The 21,109-nt window shown below is 43.7% G+C and overlaps 1 protein-coding gene across 29 annotated transcripts in view; it reads right to left on the reverse strand.

The window, feature by feature from the left end:
• Positions 1–21,109, reverse strand: part of nfasca (neurofascin homolog (chicken) a) — an 83,345-nt gene that overhangs the window by 29,188 nt on the left and 33,048 nt on the right. For 12 of the 29 annotated variants that reach the window (XM_069190365.1, XM_015342686.2, XM_015342675.2 and 9 more), the window contains exons 2-20: positions 20,613–20,657; positions 19,090–19,191; positions 16,473–16,643; positions 14,883–14,900; positions 14,132–14,237; positions 13,547–13,743; positions 12,934–13,056; positions 12,199–12,369; positions 9,944–10,003; positions 5,614–5,725; positions 4,835–5,019; positions 4,601–4,732; positions 4,177–4,320; positions 3,711–3,822; positions 2,959–3,125; positions 2,501–2,648; positions 1,560–1,619; positions 841–965; positions 296–337 (exon numbers count right to left, since the gene is read on the reverse strand). In XM_069190365.1, coding sequence (XP_069046466.1) covers positions 296–337; positions 841–965; positions 1,560–1,619; positions 2,501–2,648; positions 2,959–3,125; positions 3,711–3,822; positions 4,177–4,320; positions 4,601–4,732; positions 4,835–5,019; positions 5,614–5,725; positions 9,944–10,003; positions 12,199–12,369; positions 12,934–13,056; positions 13,547–13,743; positions 14,132–14,237; positions 14,883–14,900; positions 16,473–16,563 — 1,993 coding nt within the window. In that variant the 5' untranslated portion in view covers positions 16,564–16,643; positions 19,090–19,191; positions 20,613–20,657. The remainder of the gene's footprint in view (positions 1–295; positions 338–840; positions 966–1,559; positions 1,620–2,500; positions 2,649–2,958; positions 3,126–3,710; positions 3,823–4,176; positions 4,321–4,600; positions 4,733–4,834; positions 5,020–5,613; positions 5,726–9,943; positions 10,004–12,198; positions 12,370–12,933; positions 13,057–13,546; positions 13,744–14,131; positions 14,238–14,882; positions 14,901–16,472; positions 16,644–19,089; positions 19,192–20,612; positions 20,658–21,109) is intronic. The other 17 variants (XM_015342666.2, XM_015342667.2, XM_069190364.1 and 14 more) reach the window with 13 other exon arrangements.

The raw sequence follows: 21,109 nt of genomic DNA on the forward strand, positions 1-21,109 counted from the left end.
TTCAAGCACGAGCCCTGTTATACTAGCAGCATGGCATGCTCGCCAGCTCTGAACTTCACCAGCCCAGCAAGACTTGCGCTATTCCAAGTAGGATAATTTTTTTTTTTACAAAATCAAATGCGCATTCCAAATATTAATGTGAATTAGTGTTCAAATCTGAGGCTATTCATTTCTTGCTGAGCAATAAAACCACAAATCCCTCCACATCTGTTTCTCCTCCATCACACAAGGGGCCTATGGTAAAAATATCAATGAACTGACATGCAATGCAGGCTGGGAAAACGACACACGTTACCTGGCACCACCGCACTGCGGTTTGAAGGAGAGAGGGGATCATCTGTGAGGCAAAAGTTTACAGGTCAGAGGTTAGTTTTTCTCATTAGTAAAGCAGGCAAAGCCACAGAGTCTGATCTCAGCAGAAAGGAACCCCAGCGACATCTGGCACAGAAAACATGGTGTTTATACCAGAGAATAATTCATTTTCAGACCCATTGCAGTTATTATTGAGGTTATTATTTTTACCATTGTTATTATTTATATAACTGTTATGATTACTATTAATATGTGCTTCATTATTGCTGTTACTCTTAGTTTAATTAATAAAGCCTTTTAATATTTTCCCATCACCTACATACTGAGGACGGTTAATCTTTTTGCTTGTTTGCTTAGATTAGGCCATGGGTTTAAGCATACAGTTTTTGTGATTAAGCTCGTGGGATCGCACTTTTTAACTGGGAAGTACACAGGATCGTTTGTGACTAAGTGAGTATTCCAATTCAAACAGAAGGACATTTCTTCCAGCTTTGACACTATACGGTCACCCATCTGGAGATAACGCACCCAGCACGGTGAGGCGGGCGGAGGCAGAGTCACTGTCCAGCTCCGTGCTGGCAGTACAGGTGTACGTGCCTTCATCTCCCTCATTCACGTTGTGAATGGCCAAAGAGTCCTCATCCTTCTTCATCCTGGGGGGGAAATGGGGCACAAAGGACAAGAGGCAGAGAGAAGAGAAGAAAAGAGAATAGAAGGAGAGAAGCACAGAAAGAGGAAGGGGAAGGACCAGAGAGCGAGGAAAGGAGAAGGAGAGGCGGAGAAAGGAAGGGAGAGGCAAGGGAGGGACATTGGGAGAAGGAGAGTGTTCGTTAATCCAGACAGGTGAAGGACATGGAGCCAAAGACAAGATTGGCAGAAAGTGTCAGCGCTTCAAATGAGCAACTATGTGAATCTTCCGTGACTTTGAAAAGGAGCTGCCCATTTAATCACATTGAGAGGGAGTTTGTGGCAGAAGTGCCTTGCACTGCACCTTCCATTTGAGTTACTGACACTTAGTGCTGCCATCCAAATGATAACCTTTATCTTGCAGAAGAAGAAAACACTAACATCATATGAAAGAAACCAAAAACACCATAGTTAATCAAAAACACTGAAATGTTAATTTTCTAGATGTTATCAGATCAGTGAATTAATTTTGGAAAGATTTCCCATTTCTGGAAATTGGAAATATTTCTGTGGTAGTTTGTTATTGTCTGTGAGTCTCTATGTTAAAATATAACCCCTACCTTGGATAGAACATTGCCACCACATCCTTGAACCAATTTCCTATGATCTGAATAAAATTTCTTATAAAATAATACATATAAATAATAACAAAAGAGATAATAAAAAGAGAATTAGGATACAAAAACACCTGGGAAAATGTCTTTGGTTAGTATAAATATTATATATTTTCAAATCAAACTCATCAATAATTTTTCTTTACAAATGTCAACTCATTTGTTGTCAAAACACTTTTGAAAAACATGGCAAAGTGACTGACCAATGCATTTCAAACCATATTTAGTACCAAGGTAGTAATTTTTGCAGAACTTTAAATGGGAAAGGTGAGATAGAGTATTTTAAAGTTACACGAAACCAGCGTGAACACAAACAAGCAACCAGTGTCCTCACCCCTTAACTGTTCTCACAATGGGTAAAACAAAAGGCAAATTGAGAACAATCATCTTAATATTTAAAGATCTAGACATTTACAGTACATATACCCAAAACGTAAAGAGAAGTACTTTGTTTATGCACAGCAAAAAGAAAATGCATCAGGCATGCTGTTTTACTGCATTCCAACCTTTCATTTAAGTTTTAATTTCATTGCCTTACAAAAAGCAGAGGGGACACAGAAGGTGTATGTTTTCACCCATTGTGAATAAAGGCTTTTGTGTCCACAATTGAACCATAGGGGCAATCTCTAGTCCTTAAAGCCACAGGTCAGTAGCAGACTTTATAACTCTGTTTAAACAATCCACAGCCTAAAACCTTGGGGAAAACCTTACAAATAAATAAGACAACGGATTTAAACAAGTGGAATAAAAATCAATAGACCTTATACTCCCCAAGAGCAGGAAATGAGCTTTGCTGAAATAAACGAAGCACTGAAGAAGACGTAGTTGGTGGACTATTATCTCTCTGAAGGGAAGGAATATCAGTACTGTGCACCACTGAAGCTCACCTCCACCCCAGCGACACCGGCACGTCATCCTTCAGCCAGGAGATGGTGAGACGTAGTGAGGGGTCGTAGTTGATCCGGCAGTCGAACCGGGCCACTGTCCCTCGTACAGCGGTCAGGTGCTCCGGGGCGCGAACAATCCTAGTGGATTCTGATTGCACAGAAATTAAAGAAATAGGAAAACAAATACAGGTGTTCCTAAATATCTTATGATGCAAATCTGCTTAATTAATAACTGATTAACCCATTGCTACTAAACAAAAACTTAAGAGCAAAGCCTGTGGACATGCATGCAAAAAACACACATTAAGCACTTGGTCAAGTAAATAAGTGTAAATCTGTAATTAAAATCAGGGGATCCGATCGCCCCACAGGACAAAAGGGAGCCCCTGGTTTGTAGAGGAATGAGAGGGTCAACAAACAAGAGGAGGCATTTAACGAATCAGAGCACCCTGACTGACCTTTGACCTCCAGGCGGACCTGGTTCTCAGCATTGCCAAGGATGTTGGTGGCCACACAGGTGTAGGTACCCTGGTCCTCAGGGCGAGTGCGCCGGATCTCCAGAGTGCCGTTACTGTACACCCGGTATTGTCCACCATCCAGGTTACTGCCCTGTCCGTTCTTAAACCTGCAGAGGCATGGCACAACCCCAGAGACCTCATTTCAGCCAGCTCTTGTCTAACCTCTTTGCTAGCCATACTATCCACATGACACATTTATGCAGTTTTAAACTGTATTTTGACTGCAGCTAAGATCTTTCCCATGTGCAGGACATAGTTTGGAGTTCCAGATTAAGCAGTCCCATCCTGGACTACAGGATAAAGTTTAAGGTTATCTTAATTTTTCAATTAGAAACATTCAGATTTGTGCCCAAACATATACATTTAGTTTTTAGACACAACACTATATTGTGTACCTGTTATTACAGTGATAATAATACAGTAACAAAGACTACAGACAGACAATTCCAGCACTGCTGATATTCTCTCAGCAAGTATTTGCTCAAGTATTATAGGGAGAAAAATCATAAAAAGGGATTCTAAATGCAGGCAATATTACAAATCAAAGTCTACAAAAGCCTCTCTGAGGGCTAGTGCTACCTCCCCAAGGTCTCACCCTGTTGCAAACGCCCCCAGGCAGGACACATCAGAGGACAAACATGTCCTTGCCCGTTCCCCCCTCCCCCTCTATCACCTCGCAGCTCTGTTCTCACCAGCGCAGCTCTGGCAAGGGCGAGCCGAAGAAAGGGCAGTCCAGGAATGTGCGGTTGTTCTCAATGACCTTGATCAGCTGGTTCTTGGGACCCAGCATGCGCGGCTGCATGTCTGCGAGAGGACACACACGGACGACAGACACAGATGGGTGATCATTATGGGCTGTCAAATCCTCTATAGCTACAGTATATATAACGCTATAGCTCATTTTAAAAACGACTGACCTTGAACCTCTGACATTTACCAGGCTATTTCAACACCACAACCACCGTTAAACTAACCTTTTAGAAAAAAATCGATTTTACTAAGTGAAAAGGGAAAAAAACACCAGCCTGCTGCTGACTCATTCTAATCCTAGCTCTGGCATTCTTAACTCCTGAGCTCCAGCACTGGATCTTTTCTGATTTCAATGTGTTTCAGAATCCCCTGCCCCCCTTTCAAAAACCTGACGGAGCCCAGACTTACCCAGGATGCTGACAAAACCGTTAGCCAGCAGGTAGCCATGTCCATTGGATGCGTTGCACTGGTAGACAGCGCTACTGCCAATCTGCACCGAGCGGAAGATGATGGTGTCTCCAACCACTTCGCGGCTCGGGTTGGGCGGCGCGCCTGGGAACAAGAGGGTCATGCAGGAGAGGTCAGAGGGATGTTGAACCCATCGTTAAAGAGTTTCTAAGAGCTGGTGCCGAATACTAGTGAGGAAAAGAACAGACGATGCAGAGATTGCTTTTGTGTAATGCATGACAAGCTCTTAATTCCTAAAAATTATTAGTCCTGTGACTAATAACAGAATAACATCTATATATTATATAACAGCTGAGGTCTGTTCTCGAATCTAAACCAGGCTGTTCTGGCCCAGGCCGCCTTGTCGGAAGCTCAGGAAACTCACTCTGGATAGGCTCTCCATTGACCAGCCACTGGATGGTGGGCTTGGGACTGCCGTTGGCACGACACACCAGCCGTCCACTCTCATCTGGGGCCAACACCAGATTGGATGGCTTGTCCAGCCAGTAGGGGGCAGCTGTGCGACAGATAAGAACACAGAAGACGGTGCAGTGGACCGTCTCAAAGCCGGGCTCAAAGTTTCAAATGCGGGCTGTAAGGCTATCGGACGGAGACTGACCTTTGACCTGTACGGAGACAGTGTGGCGGATGCTGCCGATCTTGTTGTTGGCCATGCAGAAGTACTCCCCCGAGTCCTCTTCGGAAACTCCGGAGATGCGCAGGGTCTTGTTGAAGTTGTCGAACTTGGCTTTCTGTGCAGGAAGGTCTCCCCCCTTTTTAAACCACTTGATACTGGGTGTGGGCCTGGGGGTAGGAGAAAGAATGGAGGGATCACGGCAGGGATTTGCCTTTTCAAGTAACTGTTGAGGCCACCACTTGAAACCAGGGCAACAGTTCTTCAGGTACTACAAGTATCTTTTAATCAACAAACGGGGGAATTTTTCTAATTTTAATAATTGACTTGGGGAAAAAAAAAAGAGTCCTGCACAATCAACTGAATTAAATCAATTAATTGATTTAAAGGTAAACAGTCATGGCCACCTTACTACGGTTGCTGACAGTACTACAGTGACCATGGCTGACAACTGCTACTTCTACTGTTCAAAGACACTGGGAAGAGCACATATAAATGAGAGCTTGTTGTCCGCTCTGTTGTGTTGCTGAAGCCGATACTCAGGCTTTTTTCAAGAAACCCTGGATAAGTTTCTTGGATTAACTACCCACTTAATAACAAACAGGTTAGATGGGCCGACTGGCCTTCCCTTCTTTGTTTATCTTATGGACTACTACTGTTACCATTGTTGAGGTTACTACAACTAACAATTTCATAAATGTCTTCTGCTGCTAACGTCTTATTGCTACGACTACAACTGCTACTAATATCTTTGTCTCACTCACACTCCAGCAGCAATGCACTCAAGAAGCAGGTCCTGTCCACGCAGGACCATCTTGAAACTGGAAGTCCCAGTTGGGGAGAGGAAGGTGGGCGTCGTCTCGGCCACTCCACGAGCTGGAAGGGACACCGTGACAAAGCGGGTCAATGACTTGGCATCTTGAGAGAAGAGCTGCCCTGGGGCAACAGATTTGCCTCCCTCTACAACTGGGCAACTCCAGATCCATCTATACTTTCTGCTTTTCCTAAATTTTATGGAACGGGGGGGGTTGGGGGGGATTATTGATCTGTGTTTTCCATGAGTGTGAACATAAATGGTTGCAAAAGGCTGATAAAGTTAATACCCTTTAAAACTTTTTCTACACTTTATTAAGTGCTAAGTATAAATATAAATTCGAACACCCACAGCTTCACTAACTACAGCTACGCTACATATCTCCCCGAAGTCTACAGTATAAATCCTGGGGCTACAGCAGGGTTACATTTGAAGCCATGTAAGCTTTAAAACCTCTTTTTTAAAGGTATTCAAGGGGTCAGGGTATTTCTCTTAAATGAACTGCCGAAGCTGGAAATGGCATACATTCACGAAAAATTAAAAAGTATAATGAAGGAACCTGTCTGGATCGCCTTGTCTTTAATAGGAGTGTTTTTAAGGAGTTAAATGCAAGAGATCATGGTGAATAAAGATGCAAATCAATGATGCAGTACTGACGTCCATGTTCTCCCATGGAGTGAATTTACAGACTGTCTTGCTTTGATTTTGGTGGCAACAAGCGAGGTCAAATAGTTACATAATCATTAGACCAACTTCAAAATATATTTCCAAATGGCAGGGGTATATGCTTTAAAAGTGGAACCAACATGTGCAGAACGCCACCACTTCTTGCTTACTTGTGTTAGAGAGATTTTCTATTTGTAATACCACATATCTACAGAATAAAACAAACCAAGTCTGTTTTTTTTTTTAACAAGCATGCCTGGCAACACAAGAAAAATCCCAGTTTGAAGCCCAGTGTATGGATTTTTGTTGAAAAGACAGCACAATCATCATATGGATTCATTGCTATTCTCAGAGCCTTTGGTCATTCATACAGAATATTTTATTTTCAAAAAGCAATTTGTCCTTTTTTGCTTCTATTGTGGTTCTCATGTATATACATGTAAACAGACAGGGTTTAGCCGCCTACACATCAATAAAACAAATCCATCTCCTGAGGAAGAAACAAGCAGAGGTAATTCCTCACTGAAAGGAGGAAAGAAAGCGTGACGTTGTGTATTTGACTTTCTTTTGACGTCCCAGCGTGGAATTAACCTCAACTCGCTCCTTCATCCATCTTACATGCTCTCATCTCTTCTGCAGTCATCGCCAATCCTGCAAAGTCACATGATGTACTCCTGGAATGTCTCCCGACTGGCCAAAGGCAAAATGTTTCCTGAAAATATTTCCCTAAGTTTTACACGGGGAAACGCATTATCTTGTTTCTGGAATTATAGAAACAGTCCGTGTACTGTACACTGTGAAGAAACAGTGTGTATAAACGTGTTTCTTCATGTATTCTGGGCTTTGCTACAAGCATGCCTTGTTACTGAAGTACACATAGCACTTCTGCTTGCACATTTTGTTTCAGGGCATGGTATAGATTTTTAAATCCACCCCAGCTCTGCAGTGAGAAGACACTGAGTCACTACACAATCTTTTTAAGGAGTTAGCTTTATCACCCATGAATTTCTCAGAACACAAAACACTGGGAAGAACTTAAAAATTCAAGAACAAGATTAGAACAGTCTATGTAGCAGCTGGTTCCATTTCCAACCATTTACAATTCTACCAAGTGTTGTGGGGGTCAATACAATTTTTAATTCTCAGGATTACAGAAAATCTTGGTTTCCTTTGCATTCAAAACACAATGATTTCAAGTGAACCATTGGAGTATACTTCAGAATGGATACATTATGTTAATTTGTATATTTATATGTACACAGGATATTCTGGGCCAGAAGCTCTTAAAGGGCCTCAGTCGGCAATCAATCATTTGCTCAAGATTAGGCTGAGATAAGCACATGAATATTTTTAAACCAACCAATTTTCAACCTCAGGGAGGGAAGATGTGTGCATGAACACTGAATCTAAAATAACATTGAACAAAGATGACAAGGAAACGGATTTACTGCAGTTCATTTTTAAATTAGGTTGGAAAAGAGGGCACAGGAGTCTAGAGGAAAAAAAAAGAATAGTAAGTTTAAACTGCTATCAATCATAAGACAAGAAATGACAACCAGCAAGAAATGCCATTTTCGAGCACCTCAATACACACCCCCGTGGTCCCAAACGACTGTACTTTACTGTGAAATGGGCAGAGAGGAGGAGAATGAAGGTCACACAGGCTAGCAGTGGATGCTGGAATGGCTGACACATTGGGTTATTTTAGATTATTGTACAGAGGAAAATAAGATGAGATGGAGAAACAGATGAGATTAAGGGCCTGCCCACAAGAAGCCCTTAAAATGCCCGAATCCAAAGGAGTAGGTCTAAACCTAAGGAAAGGGAGGGATAGGAAAAGGAAAAGTTAAGAAGGGAAAAGCTTAAAAACAAGATTTATTTTATCCACACAAAGACTCGTCAGCCAGAATCTAACCTATTAGAAGTTTAAAATCCCCTTTATGGTAACTGCTAAATTAGAGCACATTTTCATTACAGAATCCAAAGCCATTATAAGACAAAGTGAAAGAAAAGATGTTAAGAAAGGTCTCAAACTTCTTAAGCGACTTCTGGGAATACTGCAGGCAGAGTCTTAGCGCACAGATAGCAATTACTATTGGCAGCAGTCATAATTACAATAATTGGCTTGTATGCTTCTTGAAAAAGTGTCCCTGCTGTCATCTGTGGCCTGTCACAAAAATCACTTTGGCATCTCAGCTGTCAGATTGAGCTCACACTCGCACAAAGAAAGTGCTTCTTTTGTTGAAAGCCAGAAGTCCATCCTCCAATGAGAAGAGACAACTGTCACTCCTTAGTTGCACTCCCCAGCTTTTGTAACAAGCTCCATTTTCTAGACTCTGAAGTTAACTCTAACTTGAACGGTATATCACGCTACAACAGCCTTATCAAAAAGCACATCGACGTACAAAGAAGCTGTACAAGCCTTTTCTGATAATGCAAGGGTGTCTAGGATGGTATCTGTAGTGTCAATCTGAATGCATGAATTTCTTTACTTTTTAAAGATGAATGTATATAGAACACTGGCAAACGAAAAAAATGAAACTAATAATCATATGGACAACTACTAACAAGTCCTAGACGACTTATACAGTATATATTGCACAACACATACAGCACTGCATTCCAGGCACTTGGCAGAAAGACACCACAGCCAGTCTTGACAGTGCAGTGTAAGAGGTTGGGCTCCCAGCTCCCGCCCTCATGGGGACCATGAGGTACAATTCAAAGTAGCCTATCAACCCCACACCTTTGGGAGATGGGAAGAAACATGTATACACAGACAGACACCTGAGGCCAGAAACATACTCAAGGCCTGGGTGAGGCCACCTCTCCTGAAAAATAAACTCACTTAAGCCATCCTGCGTTTGACCCTTGTAATAAATAGCAATGATTTGAATAATATACTGAAACAGCTTCACTCTTTAGGTTGGTTGCCTGGTTAGTCAATTTTCTAATGATACATGGCAAAGAAAACTGAGAAGGAATTATTTCAGCCTGAATATTGGGGGGTGGGGCTGAGACACTTGATGAGTGTCTTTCTTTTGCATTTCCACTCAGGTGGAACAGAGCAGATGACCCCGGGGACCACCAAACTCTCGTCCACGAGGGCTGAGGTCTGTTTAACGCCTGAAGAACAGAGGTTAAGCTGGTCTCAGTAGGTCTTGTGTCAATTTCACCCGTTCCTAAGCTACTGAATTGTAAAGTGACCCCCAAAACATTGAAGACTGATCATTGATGACCAGAGTTGGGGACCCTGATCTATACATTTACCCTTCTAATTTGGCACCACCAAATTCCCTCCCACCAATATCTGTGACTGGTGTGTTAAGTGGACTTAACAAGAAATCATTAAATCACATTGCTTCTCTTTGTGGGGAGGCAGCTACATCTAATAAAAGGGGGAACAGCTGAATGGTCCCAGTAACTCACCCGTCAGCCTCAGCGCATCTCTGCCAGTCTGCCCCTGGGGGAGTGGCAGGCTAGGTGTGGTTAGGCAGGTACAAGTGTGAGCGAGGTTATGCTGCTGGCTGGGTTAGGACAGCGAGCTGGGAGCAGTTAGGGGTGATGGAACAAAACACCAACGAACAAAAGAAAGAAAGTCACCGCAGACTCACCACTGTAAAAGTCAGTGTGGTTCAGAGAGGAGAACACAGACGTATCGTTATAAGGCTCTTCTGCAATAAAATAACATCACGCCTGTCAGGACGCCAATGGAGGAACAACAACAGAAACCAAACGCTGGGAGAGGAACGGAGGGGAGGCAGAAAGGACAGCAACACAGAGGTGAAAAAATAACAGACATCGGAAATAAAACAAGCAACAAAAAATAAATAAATGCAGAAATGGTTAAAGTGGCGGAACAAATGCACTCTTCTGGAACAGCTTGCTGTGCCTTGCGATCCAGCTACATTTCAGAGGTGACTTACAGTATCTGTTTCTCATTCCAGATGCCTTGATTTCATGTTTACCAGAGAGCAGTTAAGTTGTTATAGAGTTCTGGTGTCCCACAGGCGTCTCATACAGCATATTACCGGGTTTAAAGGTGGGTTAGAAAAACTGGGTGAACAAAACTCATTCTGTGGTTCTCAGAGTCCCTGGATGATATCTGTCTGTCTGCCTCAGAATGACTTTGGTCATTCAGACGAGGATCCAGTTCTGCTTTCAACAGAGCTCTTCTTGACACCCCAGGAGTGAGCCTACCCAGTGAGAGGATTTCTCCAGAAATAAAATGTCCAGTTCAGAGTAAGCTAATGACCCTCACTGAAATTGTACTCTGATGAAAAAAAAATGTTGACGAATGAAGCAAAAAGAGAAAAGGGCAAAAAAAAATCAGATGTATGCAAAAACATCTGAAGTTAAATTGAAGTTAATTTGTTTTAAAATTGTTGTAAGATTTAATTAGTTCTTAGTACAAAAACCTTAAACATTTAACACAAAAGAGCTACTGGACAAAAATAAACAGGCCAAAAATTAAAGCGCCACTGACTTGACATGCGTCATGTGCTCAATGAACCACACTGCTCATATTATGGGTACAGCGTGGCTCAAGGGAGTCTGGCATACTGCAAAAGCACCACCAGGTGGCGGCCTTGCTCCATAGGTCGTTTGTTTACACAGAAAATGAGATTCTGATGGCAGCGCTGAACACAGACAGGATGACTAACATCTTTCTACATCACATTTACTCCTACTATTGTAGGCACAAGGTAGACAGTAAAGAACATAATAAAAGGAGAATGCAGCTACTAAAGGATTCATAGGATAATGCCTGTATAGACATTCCCAATCATCTGAAAATTAAAGAAATTTATTAATACATGATGTTACTACTGAATCATTTTGTCATGCAGAAATAATGGTGATGTCTGAAAGTCATGTCTTGACAATATCCATTAATCCAATTTTCTAACTTCTTCCAATTCAGGGTTGCAGGGCAGCCAGAGCCTATCCTGGCAATCAACGAGCGAAGACAGGGTATAACCTGGACAGGACGCCAGTCCGTTGCACGACAGACACACAAACACTCACAGCTAGGGCCAATTTTCCCAAAAGGCAATTAACCTACCAGTATGCTTTTGAACGAACCGCGGGAAGAACCCAGGAGACCTCGAGGAAACCCACGCGAACATGGGAAAAACATACTGTACAAACTCCACATATAGCATCACAGGTCTGGAACTGAACCAGCACTGCAAGGTAGCAATGCTAACCACTGCGCCTCTGTGCCGCCTACTTTGAGATTGCTTGTTTAATTATAAAACCATGTTCTTTACCCAAAAACTACAAAATTTAAGGTTTTAATGGCTACTTTGAGAGAGTGCCACCTATTGGACACATTCTGAAACTACCCTCCTGTTTGAGCAGATGAGTCACTCGGTTAACAGTTAAAAACAATACAAGTTAATCCTGTCGAGGACAGGGTTATTCTTTCACAGCGGCCAATTTGGAAATTGCTCAACCCTGTATAAAAGATCTCCATGTGTCGTCACTTCACCATCTGTAATCTGAAAATCAAATATCTCTCTTGAGCTTCAAGGGCCTGAAAGTACAAGGTGCTGAAACAAGAGATGTGGAAAGGGACTCAAAAGCAGAACCCTGCCATGACTGTAGAGGAGGAGAGTCAGTGTTGTGGCTGGAAGAGAATTTCTTTGAAGGGAGAGAGACACAATGGGATGTCTCCCGATGAAGACAATGTCTCCTGAAAGGACTTTAGTTTATTAAAGAAAGAAACCAGGATTTTGCTCTAATCTCAACCTGAAGGGTTTCACTCACGGACAGTGTTATCTGTAGGGAGTTAGGACTTAAATCAATTTAGCCGAGTCGATGGGATGCCGTTGTGAAGATAGCACACATGTGGGTGGACACTCACTGGTGAGCACTTTCAGGGTGAAGGGGTTCTTCTGCTGAATGGTGTGGGTGAAGAGGAACCGGGCATTGCAGCTGTAGTCCGTCTGGGCGTCCTTGGCCAGCACGTTGGAGAAATAGAGGTCTCCATTCAGCCCCATGGACACTCTCCTGTCTTGCACAATAGGCATCATGGCTGTGGGAGGGAGAGCCCACATGATTTTTCAAATGACTGACCGAGACAACGGAATACACCAAGGCAAGTACTCGGAAGCCACAGCAGGTTTTAGAACCTTTTCCATTCTGCCTACTGCCCACTGTTTTAGAAACTACTACAGTATCTGTTTTTTTTCTTTGGTCTAGACTTGACTGCTGCAACGCTCTGCTTGCTGGCATGTCCAATAATGCATTACGAAAGATGCTCCTGCATGTTCTAAACTCAGCAGCTCCAGTTCCAGATAGGGGTTATGTGTTCAGTGCAGTTAGACCTATCCTGAAATCCCTGAGCTGGTGTCTCAAGAAGCCTTCCTCAGGAAAGCTCAGCCGCCAAAACTTTGCATTTCCTCTACCTATGCTGACACAGCTGCCCACTTGACTGTCCAACACATATTGCTGTATTCTCTAATTTTGTTTTTTTCTTGCATACCATCAAGTGCTTTGAAACAATTTTATAAAGGTGCTTCATCAAATAGAGCTTATTTTTTATAAAGTGCATCTAAGACCAAAGAGTTGCTTTCAGCACGCAGGTGAGGAAACTCACAGCTGTTCATCCAGAAGGTGCTGGGTGGAGGCAGGCCAGGTGGTGGGTTGCAGGCCAGGATGAGAGAGGACCCCTCGTTCACCACTACAGGTTCCAGGACCTCTTTGGGCCACAGTGGTGACTCTGACAGAAGGAGGTTCAGTATTTCAAAGTGACACAAGCAATTTCTTTTCCGTCTGTGACTTACCACATGCAAAATCAACATTCGTTTTCAGAATGCAAGAAAGTTTGGTCCCACGTCGAATACCGCACTGATTATCACAACCAGAAATATTAATTCTTAATAACATTCACAGCTATCTTTATCCCTGCCCCTATAATCAAATTTAACCCTTAAAGTACCAGCGTTATTTTCAAGGCACTTTCACTCCTAATAAACTCACTAATAAACTGCAGATCCAGTAAGGAATGCATACTTGAAGGTTTTTTTAATGGATTTTAGCATCAAATGTGAATAGTCAGAAGTAAGGTAGCAAAACCTGTAACCCCCCACTGTAACCGGGGGTTTTAAATAGCTTTTTCATGTCTGTAGAAAATCAGATGACATGTTATGCACTGCTTTCAGCAGCGTGACACCTTCACGGAGCTGGCAGGTGAACGGGGCTCTCCTTACTGGAGACGCGGAGCAGGATCTTGTTGGAGAGGGCAGTGCCGTAATCGTTGGTGGCTAGGCACTGGTATTCCCCCTCGTAGTCCTCGGGCCGCCCCCCGCTGCGGAAGCCGATCTCAAGAGTCCCCGAACGCTTGCGCATCGACACCCGTGGGTCCTTTCCCACGTTGAAGAACCTCCCGTTCCGCCTCCAGGAGAAACTGTGGGGAGAGACGGAGAGGGGCATGTCACTAGTGTCACTGCTGCTCAACAGGCATTACCAATCCTCCGTCTATTGAACTGATCACCTAGCCCACAGTGAAAAAACGAGATCAGTGGTTGCGCATCTCAAGAACCACTTTTTTGCATTATCTATCGAGAAGAGGGGAGGGGTTTAACTTTTTCTTGTCAGGAAAATTTAACTTTCCAGAAGATCCTCTGAAGAATTTTTTTGGCAGACCAGGAAATCGGGCGCAACAGTCCAGTTGAGTGTGTACACTGTTCACATTTTGGCTACAGGATACAGGAAAAAGAGAGTCTGTGGGAGTTTAAGGATAGAGGGGAAAGAGGACTGAACAATGAAAGGGAGAGGCTCTTTGTGCTGCTTACACTGGCAGAGGGTTCCCCTTGGCTTCACACTCGATAATGATGTTGTCCCTGGGGTCCACGATGTAGTCTTTCACTGACTGCTTGATGATAGTGGGAGGCTGTTTCACTGCAGCAGGAGGTGGAGAGGGAGGGGGAACAGCAGAACAAAGACATTAGTGGGAGCTAAGGGTAATGGGGCTAATTACCAGACTGGGATAAAGACCCCTGCACTTTTACCACCCTCTCACTCTGAGTGAGCATTCCTGCCTCTCCACACATTTCAATTCTCGCTATCCTTGCAGATGCACCTAAAAGTTTCACACGTGCCAATTTGAGGCTAGGCTTAGTGTCTACATTAGCCAAAGACAAAACGGTAAGGTTGTTTAATAAGACATTCACCCAATTCTCCCTTTTTAAGTTCTAATAATTTGGTATTTTACAACCTTCTTTTGGCTAGAACCATTTTTTTCAGCACCATAATAAACATTAGTATTTATGTAGTATTTTAGATGTTGCTTCTACAGCAGACTACTTTGCCAGGAAACTGTTGAGTGCTGTAGTGCAAATTCCAGCCCACTGCTTGACTGCATTTTTGTCTTTGGGTTATGCTGCACAAAACAGTCAAGGTCCCGGCCACACTGAAATAAATAGTAAATATAAAATTAAGAGTTACACATAAGATCCACAACTTGATCCCATGATCCTAGAGACTCGCCCATACAAACGTCCCAACAAACAAAACTGTGAAAGAAATCTGATCAGGGAGACTTACGGTCTTGCTGAATCTTTGCTGTTAGTTCCCGAGTTGCCAGAGTGAGAGGAGAGAACAAAGGAGATGGGATTGTTAGTAAGATGAAGTATGAGCATCGGAAAACCAGCAAATTACTGGATTATTTATTTGCTGTTTACCTTTTTAATTGTTATGAAAAGGAACCTTGACTTTGCAGCATTTGTATTTCTGTCTGGAGCTGAACGGTAGGGACTTTATCCTGTTACAGTAACGGGTCTTCAAGATCTCTCTAAGGACTTGCTAACACTTTGCCCTCCTGCACTACGAGACAGTCGAACTGATCATCAGTTTGGCACAGTTATCGCCAAAGCCTCAGGCCCTTACATTCAGACCTACTGTAGCTCACTCTCACATCCTATGTTTTCAGACAAAATGTTCAATTCCACAGTGTGCATTTTTGTGATCAAGCTTTGACTGAGGGAGGCAAAGCATTTCAAAAAGGATCTACATGCTGAGTTGAAGTCTGTCACAGATCTATGGAAAAGTGTCAGTTCTCAAAAAACTATTTTACACAGGCAGGGAGTAGGGACAGAGAAAATATTTATTTTTGATGTCATCTATTAATAAGAGCCATCACCCAATAAACAATACCAAGTAATACAGTTGTACTGTATTTTACATACCACACCTACATTATGCAGTTGTCTTATATGTAAACTAGTAGAGATGCAACTTGTTAACTAGGTCCTATTATACAAAGAGACCGGAGGATCACTAGGGACAGTTTCCTTCAAAGACATCTCTTCCTTTCTGCAGCACACATTACCAAAGAGGGGCATTCAGAAATGATCATTGAGATGGCTTGATACAATTCATCGCCCTTGTCTTCAGGTCCTCCATTGAGCACTTACAGCTGCACAACTCCAAGTCCCAGACTGAAACAGGATTCAGCCTGAGAAGTCTGGGAACCTCAATGAGTTACACAGGTTAGTCAGTTTTAGTAACAGATGAAATTAAAGGAAATGCCAAGAGATCTTACACAGACAATGCAACTCTGCCCTGCACTGAACACAAATATGCTGAAAACAAAGAATAGAGAGTTTGGTGTTTTTCTTCAAATTCAGCCATTGCTGCACATCAAGGTATGTTGATCATGTACAGAGTGCAGTTTTTAGGCTGCCTGCCATTTGACAGAAATTTTATACAAATACATTATGTTGACATTAAAAAGATTAAGGCAAATTAAATAGATGTAATTAAATATGCAGCAGAGCGAGGCTGTAAAAGCATATGATGGTAAATTCAGCAGATGTTCTGCCAAACCATTCATGTGAACAGCACTGACAGAAAAAAAAACAGGAAATGGAATTGTGGGTAATTAGTCTTCGTGTCCAGGGATGCTTGCAGGAAGAGGATGTAGATTTCCAGTCCGAAACGGAGCTCGGATTTTGAACACATTTAAAGGATCACTCTACCCTGAGAGGCGCATTAAGCCATGAGGCGTGTGGTGCTTCATTATTTCTAAACCAATTAAAGCCTTTAAAATATTACTACTGCTCCACTATGTTTACTTCCGCGAAACATCAGCAAGTCACGCAATGCGTCACGCATGGAAAGCGTGGAAAGGCTTACGATCAAGGGGCACTTCGATCGTCGACACCTCCGTCCACAGGAAGAGCAAGGCCAGTCCTGTCGGAGACAGCCGCCGCCCCCTCGTCAACATCCTTCCGGCGATCGGACTCACGCAAGCCCTCCTCTTTCCAGACTGGCGGGATCACCAGCTGCCGACCACGCCCTTCACAGCTGCAAGGCATCGGACACCAACATTAATGCATTAACTCAGTACTCGACCTCTCGCTTAGTGGAGAACTGCTTTGGATGTCAAACTGAGGTCCTGTGTATTTGCTCATTTAAGATCTTGGGACACTGCTCATAAGAGTAGGGGTGTTAACCCTGGTGTCTTGGACACATTTCATTCTGGGCTTGCACAATCTCCTAAACAAATAATGACAATTTAATAAGTAAAGTCATTTTTCACTTCTCCACCAGATCTGCTGTGTACTGGCAAGCAAAGTAAGAGAGCTACACTTGAAATGGGATGAAATGGGTATCATCCTAGAAGTAAAGCACTATGCTATAACTCTTCGATTAAGGTCATGGGTGTACCACTACCGAACCAAAAGGGAAACGGCTCCCTGGAGGAAGCCACCTGGGTTGTCGGCATTGCGGAGCGGGAAGCACACAGTGGCTGGAGCGACACTGTTCTGCACAACACACAGGACCCTGTAAGCACCTGCCGCACCTCGCCCCACCGTATTATAAGATATTATAAGATTAGCCATATACAATTGCTTGTACTAGGAATTTGTCTTTTCGCATACCCCAGCTTCCTCTCCATGAGACACACAGGCACACAGACGGGGAGAGAAGCCTGGGGTCAGAGCTCAGGGTCAGCCATTTATACAGCGCCCCTGGAGCAGTTGGGGTTAAGGGCCTTGCTCACGGGCCCAACGGAGTAGGATTCCTCTGCCAGCCGCGGGATTTGAACCAGCAACCTTCGAGCCACAGTGCCACTGCTCCGCCCGTATTCAAATGGACAGCCTTAATTCTGACATACTGTACCATAAAGCCCAACTGCACCATGTAGGGCCTGTCACAGACGCTCTTGCTAAGTGTTTAACATTTAAGCACACAGGAACTAACATGAAAAGTGTGCAGATCCAAATGATTTTGAAAAAAAATAGGTTTTGAAGTCTTCAAGTGCCATTTATATTTATTTTTCCAGTAAATAAGAACCAGGGTAACATTTTTATGATATATACATACTACTGTTTTAAACAAACCTGTGACTAGCAAAGGCATTTAGTTAAACATAATCTTACAACAACTCTTTACAAACATCTGTTCACTGCACTATCTGTATTAAATGGAAACCCCAGACTGGTGCTAGTAAGGCCTTCACTCCAAAAAAAAAAAAAAAAGACTGAAATCATACAGCAGGGAACTGTATACTATTTAATCTGTAAGACACTTGCCTATAGAGATTGTTGTACTCTGCAGCATCATAATGTACTTCAGTGCTCCAGCAAGGACACACTGTGCCTGTGTGCGGCTGCTCCCTGCTCTGTCCTATCCCTGCATGCTACTCGGTTAGCCGAACTCACTTTGGCTTTCCTGCCAGCTTCCCCCTCTGCAGCCTGCATCCCACAGCGGACATCAATAATGCAGCGTGCAGGAAGGCAAAGAGCTGACAGCTGCAATAATCCCCCACTGCAGCTCCAACGTGCTGCAACCGGACTGACCCGGCCAGAGAGACAGCAGCAAGGAGGAGGGGCAACTCTGAGCACATCTAATCATTCACAAACAAAACCTGAAAACAATCCCATCCTACCCCTCTGTACAGTAAAAGAAGTTTGTGTCTTACTCCTGTGGAGCTGTCTGGGATCTGGGAAGCAGAGGAGCTCCTCAAAAGAAGCACAGGCAAGGACAATCAAGTGAAAGGAGGCAAACGAGGTTGCAACCACACCCCACTCCAAATCACAGTGCCCTCGGAAAGGCTGTAGACAGATTTCAAGGGAGTTCGAGCAGGGACAGTGTAAGCATGCGTAGGCTGCAAAGGAACGGGTACAGGGTCATTCCATACGAAAAGGTAAAGACGAGATTTCAGGACCCTTTGACAGGTGTGTGGGAGACAGGGAAAGCAGCAGTCAAATAAGGCATAGTAGCAAAAAGAGTAGATAAGAAGGGGCAGGGAGAAAGGAGGAAATGGGCATGAAGAAGGTAACAATGAGGTGAGATTAAAACGATTCCACTGTTCTACAGCTACACCACTAAGACAGAGAACAAGCACTGATATGCCTGTCACTAGCAGAGTGGAAAAGTAAGATAAACTGAAAAACAAAACAGGCAGACAGAGTGCTTGGATCTTGAATAACACTAAATGGGTTAAGCCAGGCGCACATCAGTGAACAGGATTCTAAGGACTAAACGTGCCTCACAACCCTGAGCAAGTAACCAGACAAGCTTGCCTGCTGCCAAGGACAGCTTAATTTTCTAACTGTAATTTGTTAGCAACCCCTCTATCCCCTCTATCATACACACACGTTCCTCTCCCCCATCTATCCATCTGGTGTCATCCCACCACCACCTCCATATAAACTACCTCCCACTGCAAAGGGAACAAGACACCGCCCCCAGTAGTGAATTTATGCCAAGTCACAGCTCAGGACACCCCCACTACCACCTGCACCTGGAATCCGCAGACGGACACCCGGACGAACCCACGGGGCTCAAAAAACGATGTGGACTGCAGGTGATCAATGGTCCTTAGCACGGCTTCGAAGACAAAAATCTAAAAGAAGGAGAAAGCAAAAGAGGGGAAGACAGAAAAGATAATAAGAAAATTAAACTGAAAAGGCACCCACAGTGCCCGCCTCCCAGTTGTCCCCCGGGATGTGAAGGCTCTCCTTCTTGGGAAGGGTCAGCTGAGGACTGCGGCCCTGGAGATCTACCCCAGTAAAACTTTGCCAAGAGCGCCACGCATGGCCCAGCTGTCACCGACAGAACGCCAGGAGCCCGCATGGCACAGAGAGGCACCGCCGGGCAGTGTGTGGGTGCTGCTCGCCACAAAACTTACACGGAAAGACCCAAGAGTCAACAATAAGCAAATGCTGAACTTTAATTTCTCCAGAGAGAGGAGTAAAAGAAGTAGCAAGGGACAGCATCTAACCAAAAATACACTTTGTGACTCAAACAAACCGACGGAGAAAAAAACAAAAACAAAATAAGCAACAGGTACTTGGCTCTTAAAGACATTGAATGCTGTATTGGGCTTTTAGTAGCAGTACATTTAAACTGCTTTCCTAGTTTTTTGTAACCTAGAAATGCAGACGAACCAAAGCACTGGAGCCCTTGCCCCAGAGGGACTGGAGATGGGATGGCTGTGGGGCAGAAGGGGTTAATGGCTTGTTGCGACACCCAGTTTCCTGCAGCGTCACTGTTGGACAGCCCAGAGCGACTCCCGAGTGCTGAACTTACCGGCTCGCTGCTCCAGCTGACGCTCGCTGGGCCCTGCGGTGACAGCTCCATATCGCAGAGGCCCCAGAGTGCCAGGCTCCTGTTCTATAAATACTCCCGCACCCATCACACCCCATTAGACTCAGCGAAGTCTGTCCCTCCATTCCTCACTGCGGGCACCTAGCCACTCGCAGGACCCAATGCAGTCTTGTTTAAGGGGCAGTGATCCTAAATAAACCCACCCGCCCCCCTTTCCTCACTCCACTTCTGTGCTCAATTATGCAGCTAAACCGACCCGTGCTGACAGGCCACCCATACGCTAGGCAGCACAAAAAAGCTCTGAAACAACAAGGGCTAGGGGATAAAAGCTGATGAAGTGAAAGAGTAAACTGCCAAGCTATCGGCAAACAGGGCACAGCTCTTGTTAAAATCTAAAGCCCAGCACAGATGCATTGTCAAATTAGCCCAAGATTGTGTAAAATATTTAAACCCTTTATTTGATTGAACAGAAGCCCACAGACTCCATACAGGTAGACCTTGACTGATCCATTCATTTTACACTATCAATTTTTGGGGCGATTCCCACCTCAATTGTTTAAAATATCCACCATAACACACACAGTACATGTGACTGCATGTATGACAGTAGTACTAAAGGTTCCAAGTCAAAGGCTGATCAATGAAAGAGGGCAGGTGCAGAACAATCTCAAACGCAGTAAGTAACTAGTGACTATTAAAGACATGGGACATACTTACACAAACTTCCAGGAACGTTTCGATAATGGCAGCCTCTTGCAGGACCTGTAGTATAAGAAATAAAGGAAAATGATTAACATAACCTTAATTTTCTTTAAAGATATGTATATTATACAGCCCATATTCACTTTTCCATTTAGCTGGTCTGTTGAGAGACATTCAAAATAACATCAAAGAAATAAAATTAATGTGCAGGACCACTTTGTGTAGTATGACATCATGTTTTGATTACAGTTACAGCAGCTTCTTTGACTGAAGCCCCCTCCATACCAGCTCATATCAACCCACAGTACACGGTGTGCTCACTGACATTTCATTCAAACTCCACCCACCCCTTTTCACCACTGATCTCACAGTCTCTCATTGTTAGTGTGGGTTTTATACAATGGCCCTGCCAGGCGAAGAACAGGGCTCCATTCCATTCGGAAATTCTCCGGGATTCCACACTTGCCTCTAAACAATAAAACTAAAACAGAAATCCTTTGGAGTGCACAGAG

This window comes from Lepisosteus oculatus, chromosome 5 (genome assembly GCF_040954835.1).
Source record: "Lepisosteus oculatus isolate fLepOcu1 chromosome 5, fLepOcu1.hap2, whole genome shotgun sequence".
NCBI classification, from domain to species: domain Eukaryota; kingdom Metazoa; phylum Chordata; class Actinopteri; order Semionotiformes; family Lepisosteidae; genus Lepisosteus; species Lepisosteus oculatus.